Source organism: Papio anubis, chromosome 20 (genome assembly GCF_008728515.1).
Source record: "Papio anubis isolate 15944 chromosome 20, Panubis1.0, whole genome shotgun sequence".
NCBI lineage: Eukaryota > Metazoa > Chordata > Mammalia > Primates > Cercopithecidae > Papio > Papio anubis.
The window spans coordinates 26730714-26742380 of NC_044995.1; the positions used below are offsets into that span (position 1 = coordinate 26730714).

General features: G+C 56.6%; 1 protein-coding gene across 2 annotated transcripts; it reads right to left on the reverse strand.

The window, feature by feature from the left end:
* Positions 1–630: 630 nt before the first annotated feature.
* PLEKHF1 (pleckstrin homology and FYVE domain containing 1) lies at positions 631–11237 on the reverse strand. Of its 2 annotated transcripts, none has more exons than XM_009194055.4 (2): positions 10772–11237; positions 631–2278 (listed from the first exon to the last, which is right to left on the reverse strand). In XM_009194055.4, exon 2 carries the CDS (start codon positions 2260–2262, stop codon positions 1423–1425), a length of 840 nt encoding a protein of 279 aa, XP_009192319.1. In that variant the 5' UTR covers positions 2263–2278; positions 10772–11237; the 3' UTR covers positions 631–1422. The 2 variants fall into 2 exon arrangements, with proteins under 2 accessions (XP_009192319.1, XP_009192320.1); XM_009194056.4 differs by lacking the exon at positions 10772–11237 and adding an exon at positions 10574–10735.
* Between the last annotated feature and the right edge of the window lie 430 nt (positions 11238–11667).

An 11667-nucleotide genomic window follows, 5' to 3' on the forward strand; every position in this document is an offset into this window, starting at 1 on the left:
AGGAGGATGGCGCTAGGCCGGGGAGATGCCTTGTCAGTGGGGTTTCAGATGCTGTGCTGCACGGGCAGGAGACTCCCAGCCCCACGGTCATCACTTCTAGCTGACAGCAACACCAGTCCATGCCCCAGTCTGGCCAAGGCCAAGGCGCTGGGAAAGAGCAGTGCAGAAACACTCGTGGGACACTGTGAAAGGATCCCCAGCTCCGTGGCCAAGTGTCAGGAGGCTGGCCCCAGGCCCAATGCACACTCACTCTGAGCAGGGCTGGTGGACCTGGGGCCCAGTTTCCCTCTCCACACACGAGCCCCAGGGCCAGGCAGGACGGCACGGGGGAGCTCTCAGCCTGCGAGGCCTGGCAGAACCATACAAATGGCTATTTGTTTCCTCAGTTCCATCCACTGAGATCCCCCACACCAAAGTGAATAGGGCAGCCGGCATCAGGCCACAGTCATGGCATCCAGACAGACCTGTGTCCTGGGGAGGCCTGGCCAAGGCACGGCATGAGCATCTGTCTCCGTCGGGCAGCTGATATACCCAAGAACGCCCAGTGTGGGGGACAGTGGTAGATTTTGGCCACCTAGCACATTTTCAACCATGGACAGAGCCATGTCTGAAGCAAGGACACTCCTGGGCTTTGCAACCACCCATCAATAAACTTCCTTTTTTATTATTAAGTGTGGGCAGGGTTTCTGTTCTTGCAACTGAGTCCTAACAGAAAACACTGGTTTCACTGACCGCAGGGAGAGCCGAGGACAGGACAAAAAGGCACGAGACAGCTGGACACCTGGAGAGAGGTGACACAGGACAGAGTCCTCACCCGGCTGCCCTGGGCGTCGCGGCTGCAGTCCCTGGGCCTGGTGGCATCCACAGCATGGCAATCTCTGGCTGGGCTTCAGGGAGCCCGTATGTCTGATTGGCAGGGCTTTGCCGGCCAGGCAGTGGGCACCAGCATGGTGGGTGGGCAGGCCTGAGCTTCCAGGAGGCCTCCTGGGATTCAGGCTCTTCAGTGGGGTGTGCTTGTCCGGGTGAGGGTGGGTTCTGTGGCTTGCGGCTACATTCCCCTGCTGTCTTCCGTCTATGTTCCAAAACCCGCTCTGGTCCCTAGGTGTCTGGAGACCTGGGGTCGTCCAGCTCAGGAGGCCTTCTGGAGCTGCCGCAGCAGCCTGCAGAGCGGGAGTTGGCCTTGGTTCCCAAGAGGTCTGGGTGTTCTGGGGCTTCCTGAAGGGAAAGGCATTAACTGCAGTGAAGTCAGAAGGACACAGTGTCCAGCAAAAAGGCACTGGGAGTCCAGAAAGAGCCACTCCCCACCGTTGCCCCTGCCACCATGGGGTGGGCTCCCGGAGCCCTGGGCAGCTTCTGGAGCTGCCCTCTTGGGGGCGTGGGCAGTGGAGCTGGCTTGGGGACAGATGTTCTGCAGGCCGGGGGTCAGCTGTGAAAGGCAGACCAGGCCACGCCCGAGCCGTAGAACTCCACGCGGCTGGGCCAATCGCCGTCCCTGCTGCCCTCCTTGTCCTCGTCGGAGTCATCATCATCTCCACTGGACGCTCCGCAGATGGGCCGGGTCAGGTGGGCCGGCTGCCCTGGGGACCCCGCGCCCTGCTCCTCCGCCTCCTCCTGCCGCTGCTGGGCAGCCAGCTCGCGGTAGCAGAGGCTGCAGACGCGCACAGGCTTGGGGGACAGGCGCGGGAGCAGGAAGCGCTGGCGCGAGCACTCAGCGCAGACCACGAAGCCGCACTTGCGGCAGTGGTGGCGCCTCGTGAGGGCGGAGAAGCGCGTCTGCGTGCAGCGCATGCAGATGTCCGTGGCCTTGTCGGGGATCCAGGGCGCCGCGTGCTCGGTGCTGGGCGGGCGGCCCGTGGCCCGCAGTTGCCGCCGCACACACTCCTCGATGTGGCTGATCCACTCCTGGCGCTCCGTGGCGGAGGCGGCCGACACCACGAAGGACTTCTTGGCCGTCTTGATCATCCAGCGGTTCTTGGCCTGCAGCGTCTCCGGCAGCAGCTCCAGCGTGACCTCCTCCAGGGGAATGATGTGCTGGCTGCGGTACTTGCGCTTGTTGAGCACGATGCTGCCATACACCAGGATGTCGTTGAAGAGGAAGAAGATGCGCGGCTTGGCCTTCTTGCGGCACTCCTTGGTCAGCACGCCCTCGCCCAGCAGCACTCGGCCCGGCAGCGCCAGCGGCTGCCCCGAGGCCCCGAAGCAGCTCTCCACGGCCGCGATGCGCTGGCTGTTGATCTCCGTGTTGGCCAAGTGGTCCACCATCGTCTCCAGCCGCCGGCTGCAGGGGGAGACAGACGGGGAGTATGTCCAGGCTCAGGCATGGGGGTGTCAGAACCACGCTGCCCATCCCCGACTCACTAACCCACCACGCCAGGCAGCCCACTGACTACCCACAGTACCCCGCAGGCCTGCCAGCACTGAGCGGCATCACCCCAGAAGCTGGCCCTTCCACGGGAGTATAGGGAACTACCGGGAGGGAAGGGGGATTCCCCAGTAAAGGGGAGGTGGCGGCCAGAAGGGATGGGAAAGCAGTGATAAAGTGTGCTACTTAGGCCAGGTGCAGCGATTCATGCCTGTGGTTCCAACGCTTTGGAAGGCTGAGGCAGGAGGAGGCTTGAACCCAGGAGTTTGAAGCTACAGTGAGCTATGATCACGCCACTGCACTCTAGCTAGGTGACTGAGTGGATTCTATCTCCTAAAAAAAAAAAAAAAAAAAATGTTCTACTAAGCAGGCTACCACTGTGGGCAGCAAAGGTCCAGCTGCGCTGGGGAGCCTTGAAAAACAGGGTGGAATAGGCCTCAACGGGACATCAGAACGGTCCTTGCCAGGAGACCTGGGTATCTCCACCCCCAACCTATCCCTGACTCTGCCATTCACCAAACCAAGCCATCACAGGCCATGCAACCCATGCACCCACCCAGTGAGTGCAGCAGTCACCACCACCATCACAGGCGCTGAGTGCTTCTTCTCAGCCAAGCCTGACTATCTCATTTAGTTCCCACCTGACCCCAGGAGGCAGAATCCCCACTTTACAGGAGGGGAACTGAGGCGATGCTAGGAGGCAGGGGCCCTGGAGCTCGCACTATGCTGTCCTCCTGAGTGGAGTGTGAGGCCACACAGGCCCCTCTGCTAGTGCCCTAAGCACTAAGCACTAACTCAGAGCTCATGCTGGGCACCCCTGCTCGGTCCACACATGCACCAGCCCACCAGACTCACAACCTTGAAGACCCCCTAAATGCCACAGATTCCCCGGTCCAAGCCTCCGGTCTTGGCCTCTCCAAGCTCTAAGAGGGCTCTCAGCATAGATATTCACCTGCTTGTCTAACAAGCTCCTCAAACTCAACACATCCAACGCTAAACCCAGTCCCCACAGACCTGCGCCTCTTCCTCTCCTTCAGTGACACTGCCATTCACCCAAGAGTTCAAACCCAGATCTAGGATGCATCCTTGAATCTCCCCCTTCCTGTACCTCCAACATTCAAGCCATGAGCAAATCTCATCATCTTTCCCTCCTCTCAAATCTAGCCCGCCCGCTTCTCAGCACACGACTCCACCACCATATCGGCGGCAAGGTGCCATTGCGTCCCACCTGAGACAGGCTGTCCCAGGGTCGGCTCCTTCCTGCAATGGGTTCTCAGTTCCCGTCTGTCTCCTTTTCAAAAGGGTTCTCCCTGACAACCCCAGCTCAGGCAGTCTCTCCCCACACCCAGGACAGGCATTGGTAATGCATGGTCTGAGAGTCAAATCCGGCCCTCAGCCTACTTTTGTAAAGATTTATTGGGACACAGCCAGATACGTTCATTTATTATTGTCTCTGGTGGCTTCCACACTGCAATGGGAGAGTTGAGTGTTGGTGACAGGGACAACATGGTGACAAAGCCCAAAATATTTACCACCTGGCCCTTTGTAGAAAGGGTCTGCTGGCCCCTTCTCTGGGATTCAATCCTATTTTGTTTTTTCTTTGCGGGATTTAACAGGACCTGCTGTTTTCTCGTCTATTCATTGCTTGTGTGTTTTCTGCTTCCCCTACTCAATTCTTAGCTCCATGAGAACAGGAGCCTCTTCCTGTTGGGTCCACAGTTCTTGGAGCCATGCCAAGCACATACTAGGTGCTTCATAAGTAGCTTGGCACGGTTCCAAGCAGGTCCCAAGGCCCACCATGCATGACTCAGCTCTTACCTCTGCAGAGGAAGAGGTGAGAGCTGGCCCCACCACCACCACGTGCACACATGCATTCAGATACACACAGCACGCCTGGGGCTGAGCTGATCACACTCATAGTGTTTCTGGGTCACTGAGCTGCAGTTCTGAGCCTGGCCACCAGTAGAAAGCCACAGTGGGGCCCCAGTGTGATGGCTGGATGCATTGCACAAGAGAAGATGCTGGGCCCTCGAGTCCCGTTCCACTTGCCCCTGTAGATCACAAGTGTCCTGAGAAGAGCTGCCCACACCGCCTTACGTAAGAACTGCTATTTTTAGGTTGCTGATCTCGGCTGTATACTGCAAACCTAGGGGATTACCAGTGACAGACCTGACCCGTCTCTCCATGACTGCTCACCGAGTACCTGGCTGATGGACAATCTGACAAAACCAGAACTGCATTCCACAAAGAGTGATGACCACACAGCAGAGACAACCAAAATGCCTACCAGCAGGGAAAACCACAAAAACCCAGGGCTACTCACGCAATGAGAGATACAGATCAATGTGGTCTGATGGCAAACAACAAACACGGAGTGGAAAAACACAACCTGTAGAATGTTGTATGTAAAGTGACACCACTTATGCAGGAATTACATAACATTCTGAAAGTGTTCAAGAACTATATCTATGAATAAAAATAGGTAGCAGGAAGGCCAGGCACAGTGTCTCACGCCTGTAATCCCAGCACTTTGGGAGGCTGAGGTGGGCAGATCACCTGAAGTCAGGAGTTCGAGACCAGCCTGACCAACATGGTGAAACCTCATCTTTACTAAAAATACAAAAATTAGCTGGGCGTGGTGGCGCATGCCTGTAATCCCAGCTACTTGGGAGGCTGAGGCAGGAGAATTGCTTGAATCCGGGAGGTGGAGGTTGCAGTGAGCCAAGATTGTGCCATTGCAGTCCAGCCTATGTGACAGAGTGAGATTCCATCTCAAAAAAAAAAAAAGAGGGAAAACAAAACAAAACAAAAAATAAATAATAGGTGTTGGTGAGGGTGTGGAGAAACTGGAACCTGTACACTGCTGATGAGAATATGAACTGGTGCAGGCCCTAAGGAAAACAGTACGGAAGTTCCTTAAAAAGTTAAAAATACTCTCGCCTGTAATCCCAGCACTTTGGGAGGCCGAGGCGGGCGGATCATGAGGTCAGGAGATCTAGATCATCCTGGCCAACACGGTGAAACTCCGTCTCTACTAAAAATACAAAAAATTAGCCAGGTGTGGTGGTGGGCCCCGCCTGCAGTCCCAGCTACTCGGAAGGCTGAGGCAGGAGAACAGCGTGAACCCAGGAGGCGGAGCTTGCAGTAAGCTGAGATCGAGCCACTACACTCCAGCCTGGGTGACAGAGAGAGACTCCATCTCAAAAAAAAAAAAAAAAAAAAAAAAATGGGTTAAAAACAGAACTACCATATGATCCAGCAATGCCACTTCTGGATATATATCCAGACTGAAAGCTGGGACTAAAATAAATATCTGCTTTCCCAGGTTCATATCAGCATCATTCACAATAGCCAGGAGGTGGAAGCAACTCAAATATCTATCAATGGGAGAATGGATGAACAAAATGTGGAACATACTTACCATGGAATACTATTCAGCCTCGAAAAGGAAGGAAATTCTGACGCATGCTACAACATGAATGAGCCCTGAGGACATCATGCTAAGTGAACCAGGCCCATCACGAAAGGACAAATACTGTAATAACTTATATGAGATACACAAACTGATCAAATTCATAGAAGTAAAAAATAGAATGGTGGTTGCCAGGGGCTGCTGGAAGGGGAATGGGGAGGTTGTCTGGGTATGGAGTTTCAGTTTTAAACGGTTAAAAAGTTTTAGAGGCTGGGTGTGGTGGCTCATGCCTGTAATCTCAGCACTTTGGGAGGCCAAGGCGGGTGGATCACTTGAGGTTAGGAGTTCGAGACCAGCCTGGCCAATATGGTGAAACTGTGTCTCTACTAAAAATACAAAAATTAGCCAGGGATGGTGGCGCGTACCTATAGTCCCAGCTACTCGGGAGGTTGAGGCAGGAGAATCACTTGACCTAGGAAGCAGAGGTTGCAGTGAACTGAGATCATGCCACTGCACTCCAGCCTGGGCATCACAGTGAGACTCCATCTCGGGGGAAAAAAAAAAAAAAAGTTTTGGAGATCTGTTACACAACAATGGGAATATACTTAACACTACTGAACTGTACACTTTAAAGTGATTCGAATGGTAAAAATAAAAGATAGGAGGGAGACAGTCAGGAGTAAGTAGTCTGGGGAGAGGACCTAGATGTGACCAGGAATGGGGGCTCAGATTGGATTCCACCTTCGTCTATAAGGTTTCATTTTTTTTTTTTTTTGATTAGAAAAAGGCAGCAGTAAACATGACGAAATCCAAATATCTGCCAATTTCAAGAAATGGGAACACGTGTTGCTTCTTCTAATGTAAGGTCTTCAAAAAGAAAAGAATTACAGGCCAATGTATGGATTGAGTCCTGGGCTCCATGGGCTGGGGGCCACTGAGCATGTCTCATGATGGGACGCCTGGCTGGGCCTGATAGGGTGACCGCATGGCATCTGGGCCTGGGCACCTGCAGGGGAGGTCAGGAGCCCCGAAGAAGCAAGGCCACGTGTGCCCCCAGCCCACCTGTGTGCTGGGAAGTCAGGCCGCTGGCGAAACGGGATGCAAACCCAGTCCTGAGACTGCAGACCAAAGCCTCCATATTCAGTAGCTGAGGCAGGTGGGCTTTGTGCTCAGAGAGCAGGTAGCCCTCCCGCAACCCTGGGGGCTTGTTGAGCTCTGGATACTGGGCCAGCCAAGTGGACGGCACAGAGGAAGGGAAGGAACAGCACCAGGCGGAAGAGAGCCGCAGGCAGGGGTGCCCAATCCACCCAGACCTGGCCAGCAGAGGGCAGAGCCCATAACACTGTCTCTGCAGCCCTCGGAGGAGGCACAGAACACTCCACATGGGACCCCCTTGCTGCTCTGCCCCCGCCCGTGACTCGAAGACCCCCTCTAGGCCCTTACAGCCAGTGTCCAGCTGCTGATGGTAAAATGTGGACCGGGAAGGGCAAGGAGGGGCATCTGCTGGCGATGAAGGGGGCTGGGCTGAGAGTTGACCCCACACACTGACTGGGGCTGCCAGGGGCTCACATGTGCCCCCACTTTGTGAACCTGCGGAGGGTCCCAGGTTGGGCAACGGGTAGGGCAGACAACATCCTCCTGGGGGCTGCCCCCATATGCACACCCTCTGTACATGACCACAACTTCACACCCCGGTTTGACCTGGTCTGTAGGTTTTTCTTGGCAAATACAGCAGCCCTGAGTTAGATGGGGAATGCTTTTTTTTTTTTTTCCTGAGACATTGTCTTGCTTTGTTGCCTAGGCTGAAGTACAGTGGTGGTGCAATGAGGGCTAACTGCAGCCTCAAACTCCAGGGCTCAAGAAAGCCTCCCGCCTCAGCCTCCTGAGTAGCTGGGACCACGGGCATGCACCAGTATGCCTGGCTAATTTTTAAATTTGTTGTAGAGGCGAGGATTCACTATGTTGCTTAGATAGGTCTTGAACTCCTGGCCTTAAGCAATCCTCCCTCCTCAGCCTCCCAAAGTGCTGGGATCGCAGGTATGAGCCACTGAGCCCAACTGGGAATCCTCTTTTTTTTTTTTTTTTTATTGTTCTCACCAGGGAAGTGAACCTCCCTTGCTTAGCACAGGGGAGGAAAAAGCTGAGTCCTGTCCTTATTCATTTGGGGCTGGCCTGCCTCGGGAAGATGTTGGTGACAGAGCTTCCGGGCAGCCTCTGGGACTCAGAGAGTGCCTGTGTTGGCCCCAGGGCTGCTGGTAGAGGGGTGACCGCGGCGCAGTCTCAGTAAGCCTGGGAGTCAGGCAACGAACAGACCTGCATCTTTCTTTGAGGGTTTAGAGGGGTGGGGACTCTCAGGCTCAGCAATCCTGCTGCCTGCACAGGGGCTGGAGGTGCTCACGTGAGCACTGCGGCTTGGGAGCCACATCCTGAGAGCCACCGCGTGGCTGCAGAAGCCATGAAACCAGGTTCTCTATGTTGCAGCCCAGGTGTGATATGTGCTCAACAGCAGGGGCTGGAGAGCTACACCAAATCCGGGCCACTGCCAGCTTTTCTAAATCCAATTTTACTCAAACACAGTCATGTGGGACAGAGGCTGTATGGCTGGCAAAACCTAAACTATTTGCTACCAGCTCTTGACAGAAAAGGTTAGCCAACTCCTGATCTACACCACGCCACATTGTAAAATGCATAACACACACACTGCAGGGCACGCTGAACAGGCCACGCAGGGCACTGTCCTGATGGGAGTTGTCCTGTCCTCTCCCCTACTCGGGACACAGCATTTTGGATAAATGAGAGATGTGTGGGGCCCCAATATGGTAGCCCTGGAACGTAGGAGCTGGGCAGCGGCGGGGGGTGGAGTGAGAGCTGTAACTCCTCTGCCTCGGCTTACACGTGGAGAACCTGCTCAGGGATGTGCAGGGCCAAGGTCACCAACGGAATCAGAGTTCTGGGGGCAGCTCAGCCCTTTGGACTTTCCCTTGACTTCCAGATCGGGGCTTCTCCTTCCCTGCAGGAACCTGGGCCCCACACAGGTCCACCCTGCTTCCATGCCTGCCTGATTTCATTTTCCAAATATTTATGAGTCCCACTGTGTGCCAGACACTGTGAGGTTACAGCCGGGAGCTGGAGACCAGGCCCTTCAGGAATGCACACTTCTTTCCAGTGAGACTAGAAGTACATTCACAGGGTCTTTTCTGAGAGCCAGTGCTAAACACTGTGAAGAAAGACTGGTGCGCCCAGCAGGGCAGGGGCTGGGAGGATGGTGGAGGTCAGGGAAGGCCTTGGGAGGGAGTGAACTCCCTCCAGCCTGAAGAAGTCAGCTGTGCAAAGATCTAGGGGCAGAGCTCCGGTCCTGGGGAGCAGCTCAAGGTGGAAAGGGTGAAGTCAGGCTGTGGAGTAAGGAGCGATGGGGATGGGGCAAGGGGGACAGATGAGGTCACAGTGTTGGAAGGGGCCATCCTGCAGGCTCCCAGGCCAGCGTGAGGATGTGAGGTTTTCTCCATGTGCACTGAGACCGCAGCACCAGGTGCCAAGCCTCCTCTCCCTCCAGAGGGCCGCCCCTCGGCTCTGTCCAGCCCTCTGATTTCTGGAAGGCCCTCCTCCGGGAAGAGACCAGTAATGAAAAACAAAGCAAAACAAAACTGGCAGTGCCGCTGACTGAGCACTTAGAACTCACCAGGCACAAAGTTAAGCATATTACGTGCATTATTTCACTTAATCCTCACAAAAGCCCCCTTGGGGAAGGTACTTCCACCACATCAAAGTCACTGCCCAAGGTCCCTGCTGAGTGATCAGGAAGCCCGGCTTCAAAATAACCATGAGTTGTGGAAAGCTGCACTCAACCAGAGACCAAATCGGAACTCCAGAAGTCAGAGTCCAGCGGGTGTTGCTTGGCGCTCCAAATGCCTGATGCCCACCCCATCCGAGCAGGTCCGTCAGCTTGGCTGGGCTGTCCCACCCTCCAGGCCATACTGGCCAATCCCCCTTCCTTCTTGGGGTGGGGGGGGGGCTGGATTGGGCAGGTCCCCTAGCTCGCCCAGGGCCGCCTGACTTGTGCCTTGGCAGCCCTGAGGGCTGACCTGTGCAGGAACGCAGGCCGAAGTCAGAGTCATCTCAGCTCACACAGACTCCAGTGGGAATGACGCTGTGCAGATGGACGATCCCAGCGCATTAGGGGACTACCTCTCCACCTCCTTGGCCTCTGACCCTCTCTGAGTGGGAGATACCAGAGGTGTTCAAATTCCAAAAGAGGGCTCCCCTTGGGCTGCAGAGACCAACTTTCAGGGCGGCTGGGAACCTCTGCTTTCCCACCTGCCAAGGGGCTGACCACACCTCTGCCCTAAACGGCCCGCCAAGAGTTGGGGAAATGAGAAAGGAGGGAGATTTCAGGCAGCCTCTCTCTGCTGGCCTGCTCAAGTTTCCTCTCTAAGATGGGAGCCGTGCCCGACCCTGTTTTTCTTGACAACTCCCACCAAGATTCACAAACTCAACTGCTCCAGAGGAACTGGGACCCAAACGCCCCCCGCCGCGCCCCTGCCCAGAGGGACAGTGGTCCCATCCAGGCCTCCAGACTGCAGACTGGCACCGAGAAGAGAGGTCCCGGCGGCCACACGAGGCCAGGATCCTGGAAACACCACCATCAACCGGGTGCACTGAGACCCCTGCAGTCCCGGGTGGCCCGCGAACCCCTCGCCTCCACCACCTTACACCTGCGCGTTTCCCTGAGGACGCCGCCTCGGCCCCTCTGACCCCTGACCGCTCTCCCTCTCTCTCCCCAGGCTCCCTGCAGCGCTCACCCAGCAAGCCGCCCAGGAGCGTCCTTCCACGGCCTCTTCTCGGGTTGGAGTCCGCGGCACTGCGCCCCGCCCGCCCAGGAGCCGCCAAGACGGCGCGGCCCGAGGGAGCTCGCTTGCCCCGGGGGTGGGGATGGGAGACTCCCCTCCTGCGCCTGCCCCGCGACCCGCAGCCCGGCCTGGGGACGGTGGGGGACTCACCTCCTGCGCCAGCCCGGTGCCCAGCCCGCGAGTTCGCACCGCGGCCGCCAGGGTCCCCGCCTGCTACGCCCAGCTCCCAACCCGCTCCGCCCAGGTCCCAGGCGGCTCCACCGGACACGCCCCCACGGTGGCTCGGCCAATCGGAGCCCAGGAAGAGGGAGGGGCGGGGCCTGGGCGCGGCTCCTGGAGGGCGCCGGGGCTCCTGAGCGCTGCAGGTCTGGGGCTGGGCGGGACTGGCGCCCCTGTTTGACCCCCTGGCCCCGCCCGGCTTCCCTTTCCGCCCGCCGCTGCCCCACGCGGAGCGCGACTGCTGTCACCTGCTGGGACTGCGACCCTGGCCTTGGGCAGAGGTGGGGTGGGGGCGCCCGCGACTGCGAGATCTGCGGGGCTCTGCGGGGAAACGGGCAGTGGGAGGCTTGTGCCTTCTGGCGCCTCCGGCGGGCCTCACAGCACAGTCACCCTCAGTGGTCAATAATCGTAATATGAAAATGCAGCAGCACTTTATAACCTTTTTTTTTCTTGAGATGGGATCTCCCTCTGATGCCCAGGCTGGAGTGCAATGGCGCAATCACGGCTCACTGCAGCCTGCACAGAAATCATCCTGACCCCAGGAGAATTAGCCCACCAAGACAGGCTAGTTTTTGTATTTTTGTACTGTCGGGGGCTGGGGGGCGGGGTAGGGTCTCACTACGTTGCCCAGGCTAGTCTCGAACCCCTGAGCTCGAGCGATCCTCTCGCCTTGACCTCCTAAAGTGCTGGGATTTCAGTAATGAGCCACCGCGCCTGACCTATTTTAAACTTTTTATAGTGGCGAATTTCAAACTGAAGGAAAGAGAATAGTCCAGGGGACCCTGGTGCCCATCACCCAAGTCCAACACTAGTAGCAAGTTATGTCA

What these genes read in the sequence shown, in the direction of transcription:
- PLEKHF1 (XM_009194055.4), bottom strand. Translation starts at nt 2,262, where the DNA reads ATGGTGGACCACTTGGCCAACACGGAGATCAACAGCCAGCGCATCGCG.